This window comes from Pleurodeles waltl, chromosome 6 (assembly GCF_031143425.1).
Source record: "Pleurodeles waltl isolate 20211129_DDA chromosome 6, aPleWal1.hap1.20221129, whole genome shotgun sequence".
NCBI lineage: Eukaryota > Metazoa > Chordata > Amphibia > Caudata > Salamandridae > Pleurodeles > Pleurodeles waltl.
In genome coordinates this window covers 440,032,210-440,055,184 of record NC_090445.1, presented here as the reverse complement: position 1 = coordinate 440,055,184, position 22,975 = coordinate 440,032,210, and the positions used below count along the sequence as shown (strand labels likewise).

The 22,975-nt window shown below is 47.3% G+C and overlaps 1 protein-coding gene across 8 annotated transcripts in view; it reads left to right on the top strand.

Moving 5' to 3' along the window:
• Window positions 1-2,294: 2,294 nt before the first annotated feature.
• RBBP5 (RB binding protein 5, histone lysine methyltransferase complex subunit) overlaps window positions 2,295-22,975 on the top strand; it is a 570,252-nt gene continuing 549,571 nt past the window's right edge. For all 8 annotated transcript variants that reach the window (XM_069238534.1, XM_069238530.1, XM_069238526.1 and 5 more), the window contains exons 1-2: window positions 2,295-2,443; window positions 6,503-6,528. In XM_069238534.1, coding sequence (XP_069094635.1) covers window positions 2,425-2,443; window positions 6,503-6,528 — 45 coding nt within the window. In that variant the 5' untranslated portion in view covers window positions 2,295-2,424. The remainder of the gene's footprint in view (window positions 2,444-6,502; window positions 6,529-22,975) is intronic.

Here is a 22,975-nt window from a genome sequence, read left to right as displayed (position 1 = left end):
AAACAGAAAGTCTGCAGTGTGGCCCTCAAGTACCTAGGGGCACTGCATATGCTGCACTACTAATAACTATGTCTCTTAGCAGTGCAGCTTACACTACTAATTGCGAGTCGCAAATGGCGAAAATCGCCATTTGCGAGTCGCAAACGTGTGTTTGCTATGCAGAAATGCATTTTGCGAGTCGGAACCGACTCGCAAAATGCATTTCAGAGTCGCAAAAAGGAAGGGGTGTTCCCTTCCTATTTGCGAGTCGCACGCGGTCGCAAATGGAGTCGCAGTTACCATCCACTTGAAGTGGATGGTAACCCTCTCACAAATGGGAAGGGGTCCCATGGGACCCCTTCCCCTTTGTGACTGAACCCCAAATTATTTTTTCAGAGCAGGTAGTGGTCTAAGGGACCACTACCTGCCCTGAAAAAATCTGAAACAAAAGGTTTCGTTTTTTTTTTCTAAGTGCAGCTCGTTTTCCTTTAAGGAAAACGGGCTACACTTTGAAAAAAAAAAACTGATTTATTTAAAAGCAGTCACGGACATGGAGGTCTGCTGACTACAGCAGGCCTCCATACCCGTGAGTGCCCATAGTCGCTATGGGGCCGCAATTTGCGACCCACCTCATTAATATTAATGAGATGGGTCTTTGCGACCCCATAGCGACTCGCAGACGGTGTCTGAGACACCGTTCTGCATAGCAAATTGCGAGTTGCAATTTGCGAGTCCGAGCGACTCGCAAATTGCAAGTCGTAATTTGCCAACTTCCTACATCTGGCCCTTAGTCTTCTAAGGGAGGAGAAATATTGCTATAAACATAAATCAGTGACTTGATTTTGGTTTTTCTGTTACAAATGCATGTGACTTCTAATGAGCATGAAATGATCAAGGTGCATGACTAGGGTTTTTTTTAATTTACTTAGTTGAGGTCGGGATAACCTTATTGTGGAGGTATGAAACTTAGGCCCGAATTTAAGAAGGACCTAGCGACATATATCACAGTATTAGCGTCATTTTGTTTTACACTAATGTGGCGATATTATGGCAAAAACGCCACGCCATCTTTACAAAATGGCGCAATGCATGCATTGCACCACTTTGTAACCCCTTGCGCCACATTATGCCTTGCCAGGCATAATGTATTTAAGGGGGGTGTTCACCGGTTGGGGGCCTGCAAAAATGGTGCAATGAAATCTAAAAAAATATTGCACCATTTTTTGCGGCTTTTTTAACACCTGCGCAGACCAGGCGTTGAAAGGAGGCACGCCATTGTTTTCAATGGGCCTCAATGTGCTTTGCAAGATTAGTGTCAACATTTTTTTCTCTAATTCTGCAAAGAGACAAACTAGCATCAAAAATGTTAACGCTAGTTCCCTGAATACCGTCATGGTGCTCTGTATGTTAATTATGGCGCGCACATGGTGATGTTAAGGGGCGCTAAGGGGTGCAAGAAAAGTGACAATGCATTGGATTCTGCGCCACTTTTCTTAAATTCAGCCTTTAATATGAATTTTTTTGATAACGGAAGGTGGTACAGGAACTGATATCATTCCCTCATTTGGAGGGTATCACCTTCCTTGGACTCACCTTCAAAGAAAGCAGAGTGCATCCTGTAGATTTCAGTGGGATCATCAGGTCTGGTAATTTTCCTTACTTAAAAAATAATGTTCAAAAACGTTCTCCATATTGATTTTAGTGGAATCCCCCTTCGAAGCCACTTGATTTGACCTGCTGTGGTGGCTAAAAAGAGACTTACAAGTGATGCAGAGCCACATCTTAAACCCAATACAGCGAAAGTAATAATACAGCGAAAGTAATCGGAAAGCACAATCCAAGGAACCTGTTCACCGCCCCCTAACACACACCACCCGCCGCCCGCTCCTTTTTGTTTCAGGTTGGTTTACTGAGTACCTGATACCCACCCCTAGCGGTAAAAAAAAAAAAAACATGCCAACGTGTAGGGTACTTTATAAAGCATCAAGAGCACCACCACTGAGACCAGTATGTTGTTTTTTTTCAAAAAAAAAAAAGGCTCCGCTGTTATGTTGCTTGATGAGGCTCCCAGGACACCTACCGTAGGGGGTATATTTACAGCCAATCATACGTTGTCTCACAAGTTTTAGCCTGCTGCAGTTCTAACCAATGGGAGCAGCCATCATTGGGTCCAATCACAGCTCGCACTGTCCTAGGGGCGTATTTGAGAGAGAGAAAAAAACGGGAAACTCTATGGGAGACGCGCAATGCCTTAGTCTCTCTTTGTTTTCCATGAAAATGATTCATCCGTTGATGTCCGTTTTCTATTTTGATTCGAAGGGTGGCAATGGTATTGCCTGTAAAGTCGGTTTTCTCAGGACCCTTTTCTGTTTCTGTACGCTGCTCCTTCACACCGTGGGGGCGGAATAAAGGAGCCGGCCGGTGACCGGAAGTAACGGCGGAATTATGAACCTGGAACTTCTAGGTGAGGGTTTTTAGGGAGGGATATGAGTGCACTCCACAGTCCAGGAAGTGCCAACTTTATTCCATAAAACTAGTCTGTGTTTTAATAGCCTAATTGTCCTGTGTTGTGGGCTGACATAACTAATTCATTATGTGATATTTTAGCCACCGCTCCGTTTCTCTCGACAAGCAGTGTATGAGTGATCTAACACGCTTTTTCAAATAGTGGTAACGTTCTTTGTAGAACTGCTTTGCGTAAGCGCGATACCTCGAGCATAGAATAGTACATTTTAGAAAAAATCAATAATGAACGAAAATTAATGAAAACAAGTATTAAATATTTTAGAAAGCAGCACGATTTCCGACAGTCTCAAAAGTTTAACAGGGAACAACAATTCCATTGCTGAACGAATGAGAAAGCTATAATTATAACAAGCATTGGAAAAGCCAATAGGTTTCGCCTGTGAAATATCTGTTGGCTTTGTCAGTTTTTCTTTTAGGTGGTGCATATTATTTGAGTTGCTGTGCAACATGGATTTAAGTTTAAAAAAAAAAAGCGCTATGACGCGGACAAATTTGGCCGCGTTTTTTATTTTTACTTTAAGGTATGTTACACTGCACCAAAAATGTGCAACATGTAAAAAAAAAAAAAAAAATTGCCATACAGTTCCCCTCAAAGGTCTAATAAAAAAAACCTGCCTGTTTACTGCTTGCTGTGTCCTTTATCTGCTTCAGCAGCTACCCCTACAAATAAAGTTTAAATTCAGCTAAGTAGATTGTAATTAAACAGCCTTAATGCATTTATTAGCCTGTTTGCTTTCTGCTTGTGAGAGGCTATTGACTTGTATTTAAGGTGCCAACAATCACTGTATGATATCCGGCACCGGCAGGCTGGGGCTTCTAAAGCGGCCGAATTACGGTGTTATCTGCTCCCTAGAGCATGAAGTGTCTTTAGGAGGGGCCCAGGAATGTATTGTAATAGTATTTATATAGCGCTTACTACCCCTGACGAGGCGTTGAAGTGCTTTTCGGTGAGTAGCACGCTACTCTGGAAACCAACAAGAATTAGTGATGGATTAGTATCGGGAAATAATGAGTACAGTTTTAGTATTATGATGAGTTAATCTGAGCTGCGGATATGAGAGTTTGTTAGTTAGATTGACTGGAGTAATGGAGGGGTGGAGGAGGAAAGAAATCTAGAAGTGTTAATTGGGAGTATATCCTTCATTTACTCATCAACCCAAAGGCTTGGGATGAGGAAAGGGGGATGGAGGAAGGAAGAGTATGTGGAAGGGTTAGGGAGAGCATAGTAGCAGGGTGAGATAAATGAGGGAGAATTTAGTAGGGTTGTGTGGGAGGTCACGGTAGTAGAGTGAGGTTTGGTGAGTTAGATGTGGAAGCGGAGGGAGGAGCTTAGGCAGAGTTATTTAGGAGATGAAAGTAGTAGAAAGGATTTGGGATGAGTCAGACTGGGAATGGAGGATAGTTTGATAGAGACATGACATATGATGATGGATACATAAGTGTGATAAGATGAGAGCAGGAATTCATAGATATCTAGTATAACAACCCACCCAGGAGCCATGCATTGACCCGGTCAGCCGCGGCGAAAAAGACTTCGTTTGGCGCCTTTTGCTTTTAAGCACTAGGAAGCACATTTTTTTATTTAATCTTTAAAAATTCATATCTGCGGTTCCAAACATTGGATTCTTGTTGTTTTGGTGTGATTTTAAAGATACAAATATTTTCTATTTTTCTAAATTGGTGTTGGATTTTTATTGTGTGTTCTGTCTTTATTGACTGTTTTGTAAATATTAAGTGCTTTACAAACCTGTCTCCTAAGTTAAGCTTGACTGCTCGGGAGCCAAGCTACCAAGACTTGAGCAAGAATTAAGTTATTGAGACCTTGACTGGGCCTTATGTGTGAGTGCAGCTTTATTACTAGCTGTAGGTACCTACCTGCACCTGCAAATAGTCCACCTTCCAACACCCAAATCGTAAGAAGGCCTTCACTTACCCAACATCTATATGTATATACCACATGCCTCACCTTCTGTGGTCCAAACAGCTCTGGATTCTTATTGACATGTCGAAGAGCTGCCAGGGCATGCTCATGGTCCTGGAACTCCACAAATGCGTGGCCCAAGGACTGACCTTTGGAATTCCCAGCAACACCTTTAAGATCACGCATCACCCGACACTCCTTAAGCACAGCCAGGCAGCCACGTACAAGGACTATGTCTCTAACCACCCTGACAGGGTGCCACACAATTCATCCCTACAGTTACACATACAGGCAGCCACGTACAAGGACCATGCCTGTAACCACACTGACTGGTTGCCACACAGCTGATCTCTTCAGCCAACCACAAGGCTGACACATACGAAGCTTTTTTCTGCAGACACTAACTATGCATGTAGTGATGCAGCTACCGGTGCGCCCAGTCTCCCTCACCTGATATTGTTGACAGACTCCATGACATTCATCTCACACGTCAGCTGCTTGGAGTTCCAGTCTATGGCTGCCACGTGTCCCCTCCGACCTCCCAGGAGCAGATGCCTGCCATTGCGCGAATGTCGCTTTCAGGATTTAATAATTATTCTCCCCCCCATGCTGTTCCTCTTTAAAAAAAAAAAAAAAAAAAAGAAGTAAAAAAAGCAAATAATGAGCTCAAAGGGGTATTAACCAGGGAAGTAGCTTATAATAATGCACCAGGAGGAAGGGCACCTAATTATAGTTGTATTTTACTATGCAGCTGTGCAAAACTCCCAGGCACCCTGCAAAAACGGATTGTGGTAGGAGTCGGGGTAGCCAAAGGTGGTGAGAAAAGGATGGTGGGAAGAAGGGGCAGAGATGGGTGGGGTGCTGAGAAAGAGAATATGTAATGAAGAGTTGGAAAAAAGTGAGGCGCAGCGTGAAGAAATGTGTTTGAAAACTGGGGTTGCGCCAGGTTTGTCACTGGGGGCAGTCTCTTCCACCTCCACAGTGACTCCCCTGCATAGCCAGAATCGTGTACTCCGAGGAGGCTAGGCATAGTTGGCAAGTTTTCAGATTGCTTATGTGTGACATTTTCATGGTTTCAATCAGAGGTCGAAGTGGGCGGATCGGAGGGGAGCGATGTGCCCATACATTTTTGATTTATGACAAACCGTTCCCCTACTATTTGTTAAACGACAACTGTCTTAGGCAATTTGGATAGTTTAAATGTCTCTACTGAAGTGTCATCCATTGAGTCTCCTGTGCTTTGAAAACCGAAGCCGGACAGCCAGCTAATCAAGCCTTATTGCCAGGGTATCTGCTTGCCTGAAAGAAATGCTAATGTGCGCTCCAAGTTTATCTGCAAACTTAAAGGGTAATCTGCAAATGTAAAGGATGCTTGGGAGCCGGTACTGACTTTGATTGAATCACTTGAAGATTTGTAATGACAAATATTATTTTTGAGTGGTAGTGCAAAGAGTTAAATGAGCTGTGAAGTGCGTGCTTTTAATTGAAATTGTAGTTGTAGAGCGCTACTACCCTTAGAGTTGTTGAAGGGACAGTCATGTAAAAAAAAAAAAAAGTTGCATTGTATACAGTCTGGGTGTCACTAACATCTATATTTTGAAAGCAAGATTTTACCATAAATCCTAATGTGCATTTTGTAACAGTCTATCTTATAGTGTTTGTAATGCACGCTTCAGATAATGACTTACACATTTACAGTGCTTTCTGTCACAGGCTGTCACCTCTTAACACTAAAATTAGAAAAAACGGTCAAGAAACGGATGCTGTGTTGATGGATTTATTCATTTTCTGTGGGCTTTATGCTTTGTCTGAGTGTTCTCCATGCCTTTATAGTGCAGTTTATAGCGCCAAGACTGGCGTTTCAGAGTCATAATGTAGGTACACATGAAACTGGGGAACAACTGCAAGTTCCAGTTTTATGCCAGTGGGAACCTTGGATTGAGGTAGAATTGATGGATTCGATCTGAAAATTTGTAGAGAACAGAATAACCCAGAAGTTATTTTACAGATTAGTAGATTTTAGGAGCAATTGAGTTCCATGAGACGCTCAATGTTTCTTTTTTTATTCTGTTGCAGAATCGTTTGGGCAGAACTACCCAGAAGTAAGTTAAATCTGACTTGCATAACTCAAGTAGGCTGCTTTCCTGCCATTCTTGTTTTCTAAGTTTGTCAAAAAACTTTATATGTGCATTTTTATTAGTGAGCAACTTCATTTCAATATGATTCGGTCCGTAAAATGCAAATTGTATGTATTGTGTCTTTTTACATCATTCCTGTGATCGTTTCTGAATGTTAGTTGGTGTCTTTGTATGTAAGGCTCCGCAGTCCTTTTATATAATGCAAGTAAGCAGGACAGAGCTAGAGCACAGGACACCATCGTATGAAATCAAGCTCCCATTCACAGATAAACTTCCAGTCCAGTGTCACTCCATCGTGCCAATTGAAAGAGGGTGTGGGGTTTTTGCACTGTCACTTAAAAGTCACACCCTTGTTAAAACCTTTTAATTTCAAAACAAAAACACGTTTTCAAAAGTGTTGTTGATAGGCAAGATAAAGTGTGTTTCTGATAGACACAATACAAATGTAATTTAGTGGAACCCTTTTTCAGGTGAAGAAGCAGAATTGCTTAAGTGATTCCTGCTCCAGTTCTTCCTCCGCCGTCAAGTTGCCACCAGTCCCCTTAGGCCATCGGATGTCCTTGAGTAGTAAGCAGGCAACTCAGTAAGCTCAGACTACTCGAGTATGTTATATATCATGGGTAGAGTTGGTGCTTTTAAGGTATATTTTAAGTGGACCAACTGAATCAACTTGATACAGTATAACTGTATGAGGTGTAACTTACCCAGATTAAGTCTAGCATTCCTTATGTTAAAGAAAAGAATTCACTCTGACAAAAAAGATGTGTACAGAATAACGTAGTTATGTGCACAAGATAAAGATAAGGGTGAAATGGGTGAGAGCAGATGCGTGCCCCAGTGAGTTTAGGTAATTACAATTCATATTTCTTTAATCAGCAATTACAATACATCATTTTTATCAGACCATTATTTTATAACACTTTGATAGAGTGAATAATTGAATAAAAACAGCAGTTAATAAAACAGTGATCAACAGTCATTTAAGCACCTACCTTGATTGGCCAATCTTTCCTTACTGGCATGTAGTTTGCTGTTATAAACCATATTTTATAGACGTCTTTGCAGCGCAATTAACACCAGAGCTGCAGAACTGTCATGGGACTCTTTGAATAATCTTTTGGAAAATATTCCCACATTTTAAGCCTTAATATCTGAAATGCTAGAGTCAACAGTATGTGTAAGAAAGAGAGCATAACCTTATTGCTCCTTACAGAGTTGAAAGGCTTTTTAATTCTTTGAGTTTGTATATTGCTACTGTTAACATACCTCTTCATTGTGATGCTTGAAGACACAAGGATAATAATGCCTGCCCAGGTGCTCCAAGTGGATGAGGGAGCAATTAACGTTTAGTTTAGTGATCTCTTCTTCCCATAATGCCCAGGGTTTTTAACACTTTTGTTTTATTGGCGCTTCAAAAGTTGTGACATATAATATATATTGGAACCAATGGGAAACATCAGACGGCGATAAGCAGTCATATTTTAAAGCTTGTTTCATATTACATGCATTTTGTTATATCATTCTTGGTAAGGCCCTCATAGCAAACACAGCATACTTTTTAGTTAACATCATGGAGTAGTCCCGTTAGCTGAAAAACAGGCATGTTAGAACCGTCAGCACGGTTGGGATGTTGAGGCCTCCCATCATCGTTCAATATTCTATGCCAAAAGGAGAAATAAACAAGTGTGCTAAAGTTTCTTAACATCAAATATTGACTAACTGCTCCCTTGCCCACACATACGTTTCCTGCCTCCTGTGAGGGTAGGGTGGGTCCAGGCTCACTGATTGGGCCACAGCTCCCTCAAAGTGGCCTTTCTGGCAAAAGTGGCTCCAAAACTGTCAGTGCAGGTTTGCACTGAAATAGCTTGCTCTCGACTTTACAATCTACTTAGTGCCCAGAAGAGGGAAATAAAACGCAATGCTTAGCTGACATATCACAGAAAGTCCTGCCTCTAACCTGGAAGATTTGGGTAAATAGCAGTGCAGTGCCCAGCACTGTGATAGGGGATTTCTGTAGCAATGTCTGATCCCAGCCGTAGACTTGAAAAGGGAATAATACGTACAGGGCAAGTAAATTAGAAGGTTGCTAGACGCAAAAGGTTGAACTCAACAATTTGTATTAAAGCAGCAGGTAAATATTATTTAAGGTACACTTATTTCTGTTTGTCGAAATTATTGTGCTTGTGGCCCCGTGGACTAAGGCATTTTACTGCAGGGATCTGTGCTTGATCCCATGATCACCGGATTGTAATCTAGCTGGTGCACTCAGCCTTTCATCCTTCTAAGGTTGATAAACTAAGTAAGGTTGAGATAATAAAAAGACAAGCAAATGAACACTCTGCAATTACCCCTGTTCTGTTTCTTATGTTTACTTACCATCACCTGCTGTTAAAAAGTAGCTATGCTTGTGTGGCGACAGTCAGATGTGTGACGTTGTTTGGACTGTGCCTTGACTAGTACATTTTCAAATGAAGAACTGACATATGGCGAATTCTGTAACAGTCTAGCTGACTACTCATAGGTGACCCTGACGTGACTGACTGTGCACTCTAGTACTAACATAGTCATTGATGTGACTGAATGTGAACGAGCCCTACTATTATTCCATAAGCCATTTGTCAAATGACAGACCGTTACACTGGCTGATTGACCTTTTTTTAAGAGGAGCAGCCTACCATAGCTTACTCCTGGTAATGTAAACATGTGAAAGAGACCATCTGTTTTTCGGTGATGATCCTAACAGATGATTGCAGTGCTGCCAAGTTGCCCCATGTCATCTGTAGGCAATCCAGACTTTATCAGCACTCTGTCTTCTTGGACTTGTACATTTACTGGTTCCCCGTTCTAAGTGGGTGCCCCCAAGACTTCTTTGCATGCAAAGTGCTGCTCGCTAAAAGCAATAACTGACTGTAGGTGTCACACATCACAGGAGGTCTCTTTGCAGATATGTGACTGACTTCTCCCCACCTCTGCTAACCTTTAAAAGGCATGTATGTAAATGTAGTAAAAAAAAAAAAAAAAGGTCCCTCTACTTGGATAAATATTCAAATAGGCTTTTTAAATTAGATCCTTTACAATGTCACCCATTGACTTCTATTCTGGGACTCCTCTTTTGGGGTTCAGGTGTAGTGCTAAGTTTTTGGTTGGTGAAATAAAACTTGCATTGGCAAAGCCAACATGTCCGGTTTTGTGTGAGACCCGCTTTTAGTCTGCTTGCTAGAGAGATGGAGAGGGAAAAAAGGTTGAAGATCACAGGAGAAATGGAGAAAGTGGAATAGAAATATGGAAAAAAGTGAGAAGAGAAAGATGAGAGAGAAGTTAGAATGCAGAGGGAGTTAGGCAGAAATCGGGGAAAGTCCAGTATGAAAGAAAGATGGAAAGTCATGATGTGAAAGAGGAGAGAGATGGCGAGAGAGTGAGTGTGAGAGAGGTAGAGAGAGAGGTGTATGAACACGAGACAACAGTGCAAAAAGTGAAAGGCAGTGAGATGGTGCGTGTGCGAGCCTAAGGGGAGTGAGAAAAGATAGAGCAGCGGTTCCCGACCTGTGGTCCGCGGACCCCCAGGGGTTCGTGACACGTTCCCAGGGGTTCCGCAAGCTTGGGCCAGCAGGAAGACACTTCTCCAGCTGGGGCCTATACCGAAACATGTGCATGTTTTTATATTTGTTACTTCATTTGTACAGCAGCTTTAAAAGCACTGCGAAGTTGCTTGTATATCCAGCAGCTTCCGGCAAAAATAAGTGTCAAGTTAACTCTGGTGATTGATGTACCTGCTGGGGAGAGATGGGAGTTTTTTCTAGTGGCAGTTTTGACTCGTCCAGGGTAGCACAGATGGTTAATATGCCTACTCCAAAGAACGTGTATTATGCAAAGAAAAGTATTTTATGTGCCTAGCACAGCAGGTTTCTGCTTTTGTCACAGAGATTCTTTTGTTACTGTGCAGTTCATAAGGTCTTCAACTGTTTTCTGAACTGGTAGTCATTGGCAGTAAGCTCTAAAGCCAATGGTAGCTCATTCCAGGTCTTAGCAGCTAGATAGGAAAAAGAATGGCCTCTCCTGTCTGTCCTAATCCTAGAAATACTCAGAAATGGGCTTCTTAAGATCTTGATGGTCTATAGGGACAATATTCCTTGAGCATATTGCTAGGGTATTTAGGGCCAATTTTGTGAAATGCTCTGAGCTAGTACCAGGGGTTTAAAGAGAATGCACTTCTTGACCAGCAGTCAGTTTAACTATTTGAGATGCAGGGAAAAGTCATGCCTGCGCTGTAGCCTAAATGCATTCTCAGCTATCAGTAAGCACTTGGTTAGATAGTTTGGCCAGCCTAAACAGAGCAAATTAGCATAGTTGATCCTGAAGTGATCAAGGCATTGACAATTATGTGACGTAATTCAAAATTGAGTGTCTTCCTAGGAGACCTTAACAAAGATAAACAAGTGCCAGCTACAGATATGATTTGGGGGCTAAGGAAGATAAATCACTGTCAGATTTGACCATAGGAATTCTCGTAACTGCCTTGGGGTTTGGAGGGACCACAGTTGAGGGGGCCACCGGATTTTTGCCCTATCTTGTACACTTTCGAAAAGAAGAATTTCAGTTTTGTCAGAGTTGCACTTAAAGCAACTCTGTGTTATCCAGTCAACCCCTTTTCACTAGGTAATTTCTGAAAGCTCGTTTGGTGATTTCATCATTCTTTCCCATGGGAAGATAAGCTCTGTGGAATCAGCGTATGAGGTTACTTGAACACCATAGTACAGGATTGATAGAAACTAAGGGGGCCATGTCATTTTTAAGTAATGTCTGGCTTAACAAGGACCCCTGCTGGAACCCATACCAGAAAGCTTTACTACCTGAATAGAAGGTATCAAGTAACACAGACCGATTTCTGTTACTAAGAAAAGGGGTAAAGAAAGAGAGGAGGAAAGGTAAAGAATCAGTGAGAGCAGAAAGAGAGAGGGTGAGCCTGTGGAGGTGTCAGGTGATTAAGCTAGAAAAAGGGAAATTGGCTGCCGTATTCGAAAATCATCAATAATTTCAATTTCATTCAGTTTGTGCACCCAAAGTTTTACTCCTCTTTTTGATGAGAAAATAAACACTTTTCGGTGATAAAGGGAGTCTCTGCGTTGACTGACTAGATTTTATCGGTTGTCTTCTCTTTGCAATCAGTCTTTAATTAACTCAAGTGAAATGTAAACCGAAACTGGCTTTAGTCCCTTGGCACTTTGAGAAAGCTAGGACCTGGACTGCTGAGAACAATGTTTCATAAAGCAAATTGCTTGAACCTAAAATCTACTCTCCAAGACAACCGATCTCGTTGAACAAGTCTGAGTGGAAAAAAACGATAGAGTTATTCATGAAGTTAAGGTGAGTCTTGGTGATACAGAACAAGTTCAGGATTATCAGTCTTTTTAGTGTGGCTCTGAAAGTGATAAAATATTACCTGTCTGATGTGGGCATGCCTTTGATGCAGCCCGGTTCTTGGTGTGCTCTCTCTTCAAGCATGCCCACTTAGTGCTCCTGAACCCAGTGACCAGGCTCTGTTATGGCAGGCCCTTAAAATAAGAGGAATGACTTAGGCCCTCATTACAACATTGGCGGTAAATACTGCGTACCGCCGTGCAGAAGACCGCCAACACACCGCTGCGGCGGCACAGTTCCGCTACAGCTATTACGACCCACAGCTCGGAATCTGCCAAAATCCAGACACCCACACAAGTCCGCCACACCAAAGGTCAGTGATAAACTGGCGATAACAAAACCGACACCGTCACGCCAACAGGAATCCGCCCACACTGTCATGACCCATGAATCCACGCGGCGGTCTTTCAACCGCGGTATTCCATTGGCGGTACACACCTCCACGCTCAAAATACACACACATTTACAAAACACAACCACATTGGACAAATCGAAATACACCCACCTGATACACATACACACACCACTCCCACACACCCAATCCAATATAAAACACACCCCCACATCACCCACAAACCCTTACTACCAAAATTGAGAAAGGCCAGAGAGAGACACCACCAGAAACAACACTAGCATCCACAGGCACACAACACCATCACTCACACGCCATCCACGCACCTCAGACAACACACAAAAACACATCCCCTCACACATCACAACCGACACCACCTCACACATCACCCATACCACATCATGGCACCTCAACGACACCCCAGGTTCTCTGAGGAGGCGCTCAAGGTCATGGTGGAGGAAATCAACCGGGTAGAGCCACAGCTATTCGGATCACAAGTGCAGCACACCTCCATTGCTAGGAAGATGGAGCTATGGCGCAGAATCGTCGACAGGGTCAACGCAGTGGGACAGCATCCATGAACACAGGATGACATCAGGAAGAGGTGGAACAACCTACGGGGGAAGGTGCGTCCCGTGGTCTCCAGAAACCAGATTGCAGTACAGAGGACTGGCGGCAGACCCCCACCTCCTCCCCCACAACTAACAACATGGGAGGAGCAAGTCTTGGCTATACTGCATCCTGAGGGCCTCGCAGGAGGAATGGACTCTGGTAAGTCAACTCTTAACTATTACATCCCCCGCCCTACCTGCATGCTATCACATACCCCCACCCTCACCCCCATCACTCCAACACCTCACAAATGTCCCAATATCACAACCCACCCATCCCAACACCAAGCCCTGCGTGCAACACCAAAGCATGGACACCCATCACCAATCACCAAAGCATGTCCACAACAGATACCCACACAGACCCCAAACCAATTTTCACACCAGGTCCTAGACAAGAATGCAAGCACTGGAGTACAGGGTCACTCACCCATTGCACACAATAGCACACACATAGATACAATAATCATGCCTTTACACCCCTGCAGGACCCGTACCCAACGTCACCGGACAGGAGGTTTCAGACATGTCCAGTCCCCCCACAGAAGAGGCCCACAGTGATGACAGCAGCTCTGTCCAACTGGATCAAGATGACCAGCCCGGCCCATCTCGGACTTCGGGACAGTCGGTTTCCCTGACACTGGCACATGCCACCACAGCGTCTTCCCCCCTCAGGAAACACCAGCACAGCACCCACCCAGGGGGCCCATCCCTCTGTCACCAGGACACGTCAAGCAGCAGTGTATCCACCACTACAGGGAACCCAGGCAAACCCACCACCCAAAGAAAATCAGGGACCTGGGGGCAGTGGCAGTGGGCACACGGTTCAGGGGACAGAGGCACCGGAAAACAGGGGAACTGGGAGGACAGCTGTGCAAAAGGGGGAGGACAGGCCCAGGAAACCCACTCTCCACGAGGCACTCTCCAACATCATGGGAGCGTACCATCATTCCCAGGAGACGATGGCAACGGTACTGGCCAACTTTCAGGAGACCCAGCGGCTGCAGGAAGAACACTATCTGGGGATCAGGGAGGAACTCCAGTCCATCAACACCACCCTGGTCACCATTGTAGGGGTGCTGAAGGACCTTGTCAACACCAGGAGGGACACTGTGGCACAACAAGGGGCCCCAGACACTAGCCTGGGTGATGAACAGCCCACCACCTCCGCCGGCGCTAGTGGACAGGAGGCACAGCCACAGAACCACGACACCAGCACCCCACCCCTTGCAGATGGAGAACCACCCCGCAAACGGTCCCTGAGATCCAGGAACAAGACCGAGAACAATGCCAAGACCCCCACCAGGAAATGAGACCCCCCTGAATGTTATCCTTCTGTCCCACTTTGTCTCCCTGTCCATACTTAAACTGCCCTAGGTCCACTTCCTATGCCCCTTTGGACAATGCACCTGTGAAACAAATAGACTGGACTCTGCCATGGACATTCCTCCACCATCACCACTGCCTATTTTACAACCCCCTCCACTTATTTTCACAGAAATAAACACCCTTGAATCACAAAACAAGCTGGAGTCTGCCTGTGCTTTCACAAATGTGTATTTGCAGTAACTATGGAATATAGCAATGTCAATTTATTGTCCACATACCGATGTAACACGGCTCTAGTCCATAAGGTAATATAGCAGAGGTCACACAGTGGGACCCACATCTGTTAAATGGAAAGGCAAAGTGACAAGTCAGGGTCCATACACTGGATGAAAGTGACAGACTTATGATAGGTCAAACAATTGTATGAGATGTGTGAGACAGTGATAGCTTCTTACCTGTGTCTCACTGGAAGTATTGCTGGATAACGTTGTTCCTGTTGTCGATATCCTCTTCTGCCTCCTCTTCTTCACTATCCACAGGCTCCACAGCTGCCACAAGACCTCCATCTGGACCATCCTCCTGCAGAAAAGGCACCTGTCATCGCAAAGCCAGGTTGTGCAGCATACAGCAGGCCACGATGTTCTGATGGATACAACTACCTGTGGATTCCTCACCTAATGAATACTCCCATGGCGCCAGCATTCGACGGAAATCTTCTTACTAGTCTCTGCACGTCGACGAGGACGTCACTCTTGCCCACGCGACGCCGTCTGACGTCATACAGGCAATAAGAGGTCCTCGCCGACGTGCCGATGACAGTTCCCTTTTTTCCGTGCATTCGAAACGGTTATCTTCGAGGGAGCTACTGTCTGCTGCGTAGTCTTCTCTGCGGTAATAATGTCTCAGAGGAAGTCTGGTTTCAAGCCCTGTCGAGAGTGTGGGGGCAAGATGTCAGTTACAGATCCTCACTCCGACTGTCTATGGTGTTTGAGCTCCGACCACGACGTCTCGACTTGCGATTCATGTCAACACATGAATCCGAAGGCCCTCAAAGAGCGTGAGGCCAAGTTATTCATGGCAAAGTCAAAGAAGAAGGAGAAACATCATAAGAAGTCTTCTTCGCCAAGGTCTCACCGGCGTCATCGAGACTCCCGGCGCCGTAGAGACTCACGACGTCATTCCAGCAAGGAGTCTCGTTCGAGGTCACCTTCGGCTCGGCGTCGGAAGACTTGGGAGGTCAGCCCCACGGTCACGCCGCATCCTTCGACGCCGTTGCCCTCTCCGGCGTCACCGACTTCGCCTGGTCAGGCGTCGGTGATTGAGGTGGTGCAGCCTCTTGTGTTTTCTCCGGCGTCGCAGATGTCGAGGCCGGCGTCGGGGTCGCCCTCGATCCAGGCACCCCAGTATCTGGCTTTTCCCACTCCTGGAGCCGATAGTACCGCGTTTCTTAATGCGATGTATACCATCTTTCAGCAGATGGCTCCAGGAGCTGCTCCGGCTGGTCCTTCGGGGCCCTTGGCCTTTTCGTTGGGTGATCCTGCGCCTCTTCGGCCAGCACCCTTTATGCCCTTTCTCCCTTTTGGGAATGTGGGCTCGGCGCCGGTGCCGGCGTCGGTGGCCGCTCCGGTGGCTTCGGATGTTTCGGCCCCGGAGGTTGCCCCTCTGTCGAAGTCAGGATTTTGCCCTGTGACTCCGGTTGGTCCATCGGCTCCAAGACCTCGTCCTCCGGCTCCTGCCTCGGCGCCGAAGCTGCCTGTGGCGCCGGACGCGGCGTCAGATGCTTCTGGAGATCGGCGCCGTTCTTCGACGTCGGCGGAGGCCATGTCGACTCCGCGTATCGAGGAGAGACTTCATTCGAGGAGGCGTGCTCTCCGTCTTTTAGAAGAGCAAGAGTACCAGCGAGTCCTAGAGGAGGGAGAGATTGAGGACTCTGGAGACGGACTGCATGGTCTGGATACAGCCAGTGGGCTGGACACTTCCCCTGAGTGGGACCTTTCATCTCCAGGGGAATATACGGAGGAGGCTGCTTCCTTTCATGCTGTGGTGAGGAAGGCAGCGAGCTTTTTGGACCTGCCTTTGCCGGTGGCAGAGGCGAAGCAGAATTTGCTGACAGAGGTATTGCATCCGGCCTCTGCTGCAGCTGAGCCTCTCTTGCCATTTAATGAGGCTTTGCTGGATCCGGTGTTGGAGGTGTGGAAAAAGCCGGTGTCTTCCTCGGCCGTTCATAGGGCTGTGGCCAGGAGGTATCGAGCTGCACCATCTGACCCTGGCTTTCTCTCTAGACACCCTACGCCAGAGAGCTTGGTGGTGCAAGCCTCCTGTTCCTCAAAGTCAGCGCCTGGTTCCTTCCCGACGGTGCCTGGAGACAGAGACTCCATGAAACTGGATGCGCAGTCCAAGAAAATATTTTCGTCATGCAGTTTGGCGTTGAAGGCCACCAACGCAACGTGCATTCTGGGGAGGTACATCCATGCGCTGATGGATGACATTTCGTCTTCATTTACGGAGCTTCCCCAGGGTCTCTTGGATGTGGTCTCGGACGCCCAGGCTGCCGCGACCCAGATTATCCAGTCTGGGCTGGACACGACCGACTCGGTGGCCAGGGCGATGGGCACGGCTGTGGTGGCAAGAAGACAGGCCTGGCTCCGAAACTCAGGGTTCTCTGCGGATGTGCAGTCGACCCTGCTGGACCTCCCGTTTGATGGGGATAGACTGTTTGGAGCCAAGGCAGATTCAGCCTTGGAACGATTTAAGGAGAGCAGAGCCACAGCCAAATCGTTAGGACTGCAAGCTCCTTCTTCCTCTGCCTCTTCTAGAATTTTCAGGAGGTTTCGGGGATTTGGGCGTGGCTCTTATTCCTCTTCCTTTCGGGGGAGGTTCCAGCAACCCGCCTCTTCCCTCCCCTATAGGTCATTTAGAGGGAGGGGGAGGGGTGGGGTCCGTACCAGAGGAGCCTCTCAACAGCACTCTGCCTCTTCCTCGTCCTCTGGAGGGGTGAAGCAGGGGAAGCAGCCTTAGGCTTCCACCGTTTCCCACTCACTCCTCTCCTGTAGGGGGAAGATTACAGCATTTTCTCCACAAGTGGAAGTCTATCACAACGGACACTTGGGTTCTCGGCATTGTGGGAAAAGGCTACGCCCTTCCCTTTCGGGAGTTCCCGCCCCTCATCCCGCCCCGCCCATCTTATTGTTCAGAAGAACACCTCCTGTTGCTAGAACAGGAGGTTCAAGTCCTCCTTTCAAAGGGCGCGGTAGAGTTGGTCCCAGAGCAGGAAAAGGGTCGAGGTTGTTACTCAAGATACTTCCTGATTCCCAAAAAGGATGGTCAGTTGAGACCAATCCTGGATCTGAGGATCTTGAATTGGTTCCTCAAACAGGAAAAGTTCAAGATGCTGACCCTAGCACAGGTGCTTTTGGCGTTGAACAAGGAAGATTGGATGGTGTCTGTCGACTTGCAGGATGCTTACTTTCATATCCCGATACTCAAGTCGCACAGGAAGTATCTCCGGTTTGTGGTAGGGTCGCAGCACTATCAGTTTGCGGTCCTCCCGTTTGGTCTTACTTCAGCACCTCGAGTCTTCACAAAGGTGATGTCAGTGGTTGCGGCGGAGCTCAGAAGGAAGGGGATAGCAGTATTCCCTTACTTGGACGACTGGTTGATCAAAGCCAAGTCCCCGGAGCTTGTGTTGCATCATCTGCAGTCAACAACCCAGTTGTTGTTCGACCTGGGCTTTTCGGTGAACGTGCCCAAATCTCACCTGGAGCCCTCTCAGCGCCTCCTGTTCATAGGGGCAGTACTGGATACAACATTGAGTCGAGCCTTTCCTCCGCCTCAGCGGATTCAAGATATTCAGGAATTGGTTCCAATGTTTCGAAATGGAGCGGTAGTTCCAGTCCTCAAGGTCCTTCGTCTGCTCGGTCTGTTCGCCTCCTGCATTCTGTTGGTCACGCATGCTCGCTGGCACATGAGGGCTCTTCAGTGGTGCCTCCGAAGGCAGTGGTCTCAACACAAGGGAGATTTAGAAGGTACTGTCAAGATCTCCAGAGATGCTGCTGTGGAATTGAAGTGGTGGATTGCGGGCAACAATCTTTCACAGGGAAAGCCGTTCGCGCAGTCGCCACCAGTGGCCACGGTAATAACGGATGCCTCCACCCTAGGATGGGGAGCTCATCTGGGGGATCTGGAGATCAAAGGGCTTTGGTCTCCAGAGGAACAGGTGTTTCATATCAATCTGTTGGAGTTACGGGCTGGTACGTTTGGCTCTCAAGGCCTTCCTCCCATCCCTTCGTGGTCAGTCGGTACAGGTCCTGACGGACAATACTACCACGATGTGGTACATAAACAAACAGGGAGGAGTAGGGTCGTACCTTCTCTGCAGAGAAGCTCTTTGGCTATGGTCCTGGGCAAAGGACCATCAGATTTGCTTGGTGGCAAATCATCTGGCCGGGGTCTTGAATGTACGTGCGGACAGTCTCAGTCGCCAATTCTCGGCAGACCACGAGTGGCGTCTCCATCCAGATCAAGTCTGTTTAATCTTCCAGATGTGGGGGTTTCCTCGGATAGATCTGTTTGCCACTCGGGAGAACGCGCATTGCCCGTTATTCTGCAGCCTCCAGTATCCGATGCAGGGAGCGTTGGGGGACGCGTTTCAGATAACCTGGTGCGACCAGTTGCTTTACGCGTTTCCCCCCATACCCTTGATTCCTCGAGTGTTGAGGAAAATTCGCCAAGACCGGGCCCAAGTCATCTTAATAGCTCCGGATTGGCCAAGGAGGGTATGGTACTCCGACCTTCTCCAACTCTCACTGTGCCCTCCGCTCCGTCTCCCTCTCAGGGCAGACCTCTCGCAGTCGCAGGGGCAGGTTTTACACCCCAACCTCCAGAGTCTGCACCTACATGCTTGGAGATTGAACGGGGCAACCTGAGTTCCTTCTCTCTCCCGCCTGATGTAGTGGATGTTATCTTAGCGGCCAGGCGACACTCCACTAAATCTATCTACGCTAATAGGTGGTCTAAATTTGTTATGTGGTGTGGAGAGAGACAGATTGATCCCTTACATGCTCATCTGTCACATGTTTTGTCTTTTGCACTGTCTCTAGCGCAGAAAGGTTGTGCAGTGGCTACCATTAAGGGTTATTTGTCGGCCTTGTCAGCCTTCATTTGTCTTCCAGACCAACCGTCGTTATTTAAATCCCCTATTGTTCTCAGATTCTTGAAAGGTCTTCTGAATCAATATCCTCCAAAACCATTTGTTATGCCTCAATGGGATTTGTCCTTGGTCCTGACTTTCCTTATGGGGTCCCCTTTTGAGCCTATGCATTCTTGCCCTTTAAGGTATTTGGTTATTAAAACAGTATTCCTGGTAGCTATAACATCTGCAAGGAGAGTGAGTGAGTTGCAGGCCTTATCGGTTAAACCCCCTTATATAACGTTTTATGGGGATAAGGTGGTGTTGAGGACCAAGGCTGCTTTCCTTCCGAAGGTTGTTTCACCCTTCCATTTGGCTCAGACAATTACTTTGTCCACGTTTTATCCTCCGCCTCATCCTTCAAAAGAGGAAGAAAGACTACATCGCCTGGACCCAAAAAGGGCGTTGAGCTTCTATATCGACAGGATGAAGGATATCAGGCTGGAGGATCAGCTGTTTGTCGGATACGTGGGCAAGAGGAGAGGAAAGGCAGTCCACAAGAGAACACTCTCCAGGTGGGTTGTTCTTTGCATTAAAATCTGTTACTCTTTGGCAAAGAAGGATCCGCCTGAGGGCATTAGAGCTCATTCCACCAGAGCTAAGTCGGCCTCTTCGGCCTTGGCCAGGGGTGTTCCTGTGGTCGACATCTGCAAGGCCGCAACTTGGTCGTCCCTTCACACTTTTGTGAAACATTACTGTTTGGACTCTGAGGTCAGAAGGGACGGTCATTTTGCACGGTCAGTGCTGCAGGATTTCTTGGTTTGACCATTTAGGCACCCACCGCCGGGCGTGGTACTGCTTTGGGACTCTATTCATTAGGTGAGGAATCCACAGGTAGTTGTATCCATCAGAAGAACGAGTTACTTACCTTCGGTAACGACTTTTCTGGTGGATACATTAGCTACCTGTGGATTCCTCACGGTCCCACCCGCCTCCCCGTTGCCTTTTTTGGTCTCTCCAAGCAATCCTTGAGTGTGCTCCTTTTGGTCTTCAAAGTTTCAATACATTTTGCATATATGATATTTGTATATATGTGTATATTTATATATAAATCTATATATATTGTGTATATACATGATTCGTATGTATAAATATATTTATTTGTTAAAAAAAAAAAAAAAAAGGTTATATTAAATCTACAGCTATTTTATTGCAATGTTGTGTGATTTACAATATTAAGAGATGTTGCTTTGCTCTTTCATTACATTGGGTTATTATTATTCTCATGCACGTAAAAAATGTTGGTACTGTCATCGGCACGTCGGCGAGGACCTCTTATTGCCTGTATGACGTCAGACGGCGTCGCGTGGGCAAGAGTGACGTCCTCGTCGACGTGCAGAGACTAGTAAGAAGATTTCCGTCGAATGCTGGCGCCATGGGAGTATTCATTAGGTGAGGAATCCACAGGTAGCTAATGTATCCACCAGAAAAGTCATTACCGAAGGTAAGTAACTCGTTCATCTGGCACACCTTCTTTGGTGAGTAGTAGAGAGAACCACCTGTCATATGGAGGCACTGGAACCTGGCCTTCAGGAGGGGTGCCCGTCGCACCATGACCCCCCCCCCCCACCCCCGATGTTCCGGATCCTGGTGTTGGCGTATCCGGAGTTGGATGGGCGCCTGAGGGCATCACAGCAGCCACAAGGGGGTGAGTACAGTCACATCATTCTGACTCTGCGCGCATTACGAGGTGTCTGGGTGGGGGAGGTGTCGGTGGGTTACCATAGGCCAGGGCGAGCTTTGTAGGCAAGGTCCCTTTGTGAGGCAGGCTATGTGGCACCCCAACCCCACCAGTGGTAAGAGCCATCTACACCTAGTCAGGCTCCTGTGACTTCCATGTGTGGAGCAATCGGGCATAAGCCTTCTACCCCATGGCCCTGTGAATAATCTAGGAACTATAAGTGCATGGCGTAGTGCAGAGGGCTGCTGTGTCTGTAGCGTCCGCCAACGGTAGTGGTATTGCATGCACTGAACATGTCTTTCTTCTGTCTCCCCCACCCCCCCTCTTTTTGTGGTCTCCCTGTTCTTGTGTGCAATAGCATCATCTGGCAGAGGAGCAGTGGCACCGGAGCAAGAGGGAGCTGCATCCCACTTGGCCCTGGAGGGCGAGACAACGGAGTCTGAAGCCACCAGTGGTGCGGGGACAGGAGGTGACAGCAGCGGCGACTCCTCTGATGGGAGGTCCCTTGCGGTGGCGGGCCCCTCTGTGCCCCCCGCATCAACAGATTCAGCCGCCACCCCCACCACCACCAGCACCGCCCTCCCTGCAGCCCCTCAGCGCGTGTCCCGTGGCCGCTCACCCAGGAGGGTGGGCATCTCCTTCGCCCCAGGCACCTCAGGCCCTGCCCCAGTCAGCCCTGCAGCCCTCAGTGAGGAGGCTATTGACCTCCTGAGATCCCTCACTGTTGGGCACTCTACCATGGCTAATATTGACCTCTTCCCTACACCTCCCCCCCCAATCCTCTAGGGCCATACTTTTTGGGTCCCAACCCAGCACCTCAGCCACCACATCACCAGGCACAGTGGTGCCAGCAACTGCGGGCTATAGGAGTGTGCCAACCATCAGGGCTGCCAGTGTGCCATGGAGCGAGGGCAAGGACATTCCGCCCACCTGCAAAAGTTTCAAAGTTGCCCACATCCTGGAGGCAGAAGCAGAAAACACCTGCCACCAAGGGCTCAGGGAAAACGAAAGGGGATAGTGGCAAGACAACTGCGCCACGATCCAAGGTGGGGAAGGGCCAGAAAATAAAGGAGCCGCCGCCATACCGCTGCGACTGACCCCTGCCGCAAGCACCGCCAGCGAACCCGCGATATCCTGAGCCAGTGGCATCACCACAGACATGGCTGCCATCCCCAGTGGTCAGTCGTCCGAGGCTGGTGGTCAGTTCCAGGAGCCTGGGCAGCTTCTGTGATGCACCACTTTCAGTGGAGAAAGGCATCCACTACCTCAGTCCTTGGCAGGATGAAGCACTCTGGGCACAAAGCCCCCTCCAGAACCAGTTGAGACTGTTATCCACTTGAGAGACTGTGGCTTTGCACTCCCCAGGATACAGCAGTGGGCAACTCACCAACTGGAGAGACTTGAGAGACTGTGGCTTTGCACTCCCCAGGATACACCAGTGGGCATGGAGCCCCCTCGTGGAGCAGTGGCGTTGTGCATTCATCAGGCTGAGGTGCCTGTTTCATTTTGATCTGATGCCCCTGCAGTGTTCTCTCCGTTTGAAGTCTGGTATCAGGTGTGGGCCTCACCCATGCATTTTGTGGCTAGTGGTCCACGGACAATAATTGGTGCACTATCCGGACTTGTGTAGTTGGTGTACATAATTGTATATACTGTATTTCCAGTTTTGACTACTGGATTATTCATGATTACAATCGTTCAACTCATTTCCTTTTGTCCTTGCGTTCTTCCAGGGGGGATGGGGGGGAGGGGTATATGTAATGTTGCACCATGTATTTGTGTGTATGTTGTTGTGGGTGGGGGTGGGGTTGTTGCGTGTGTGTGTCACTCTC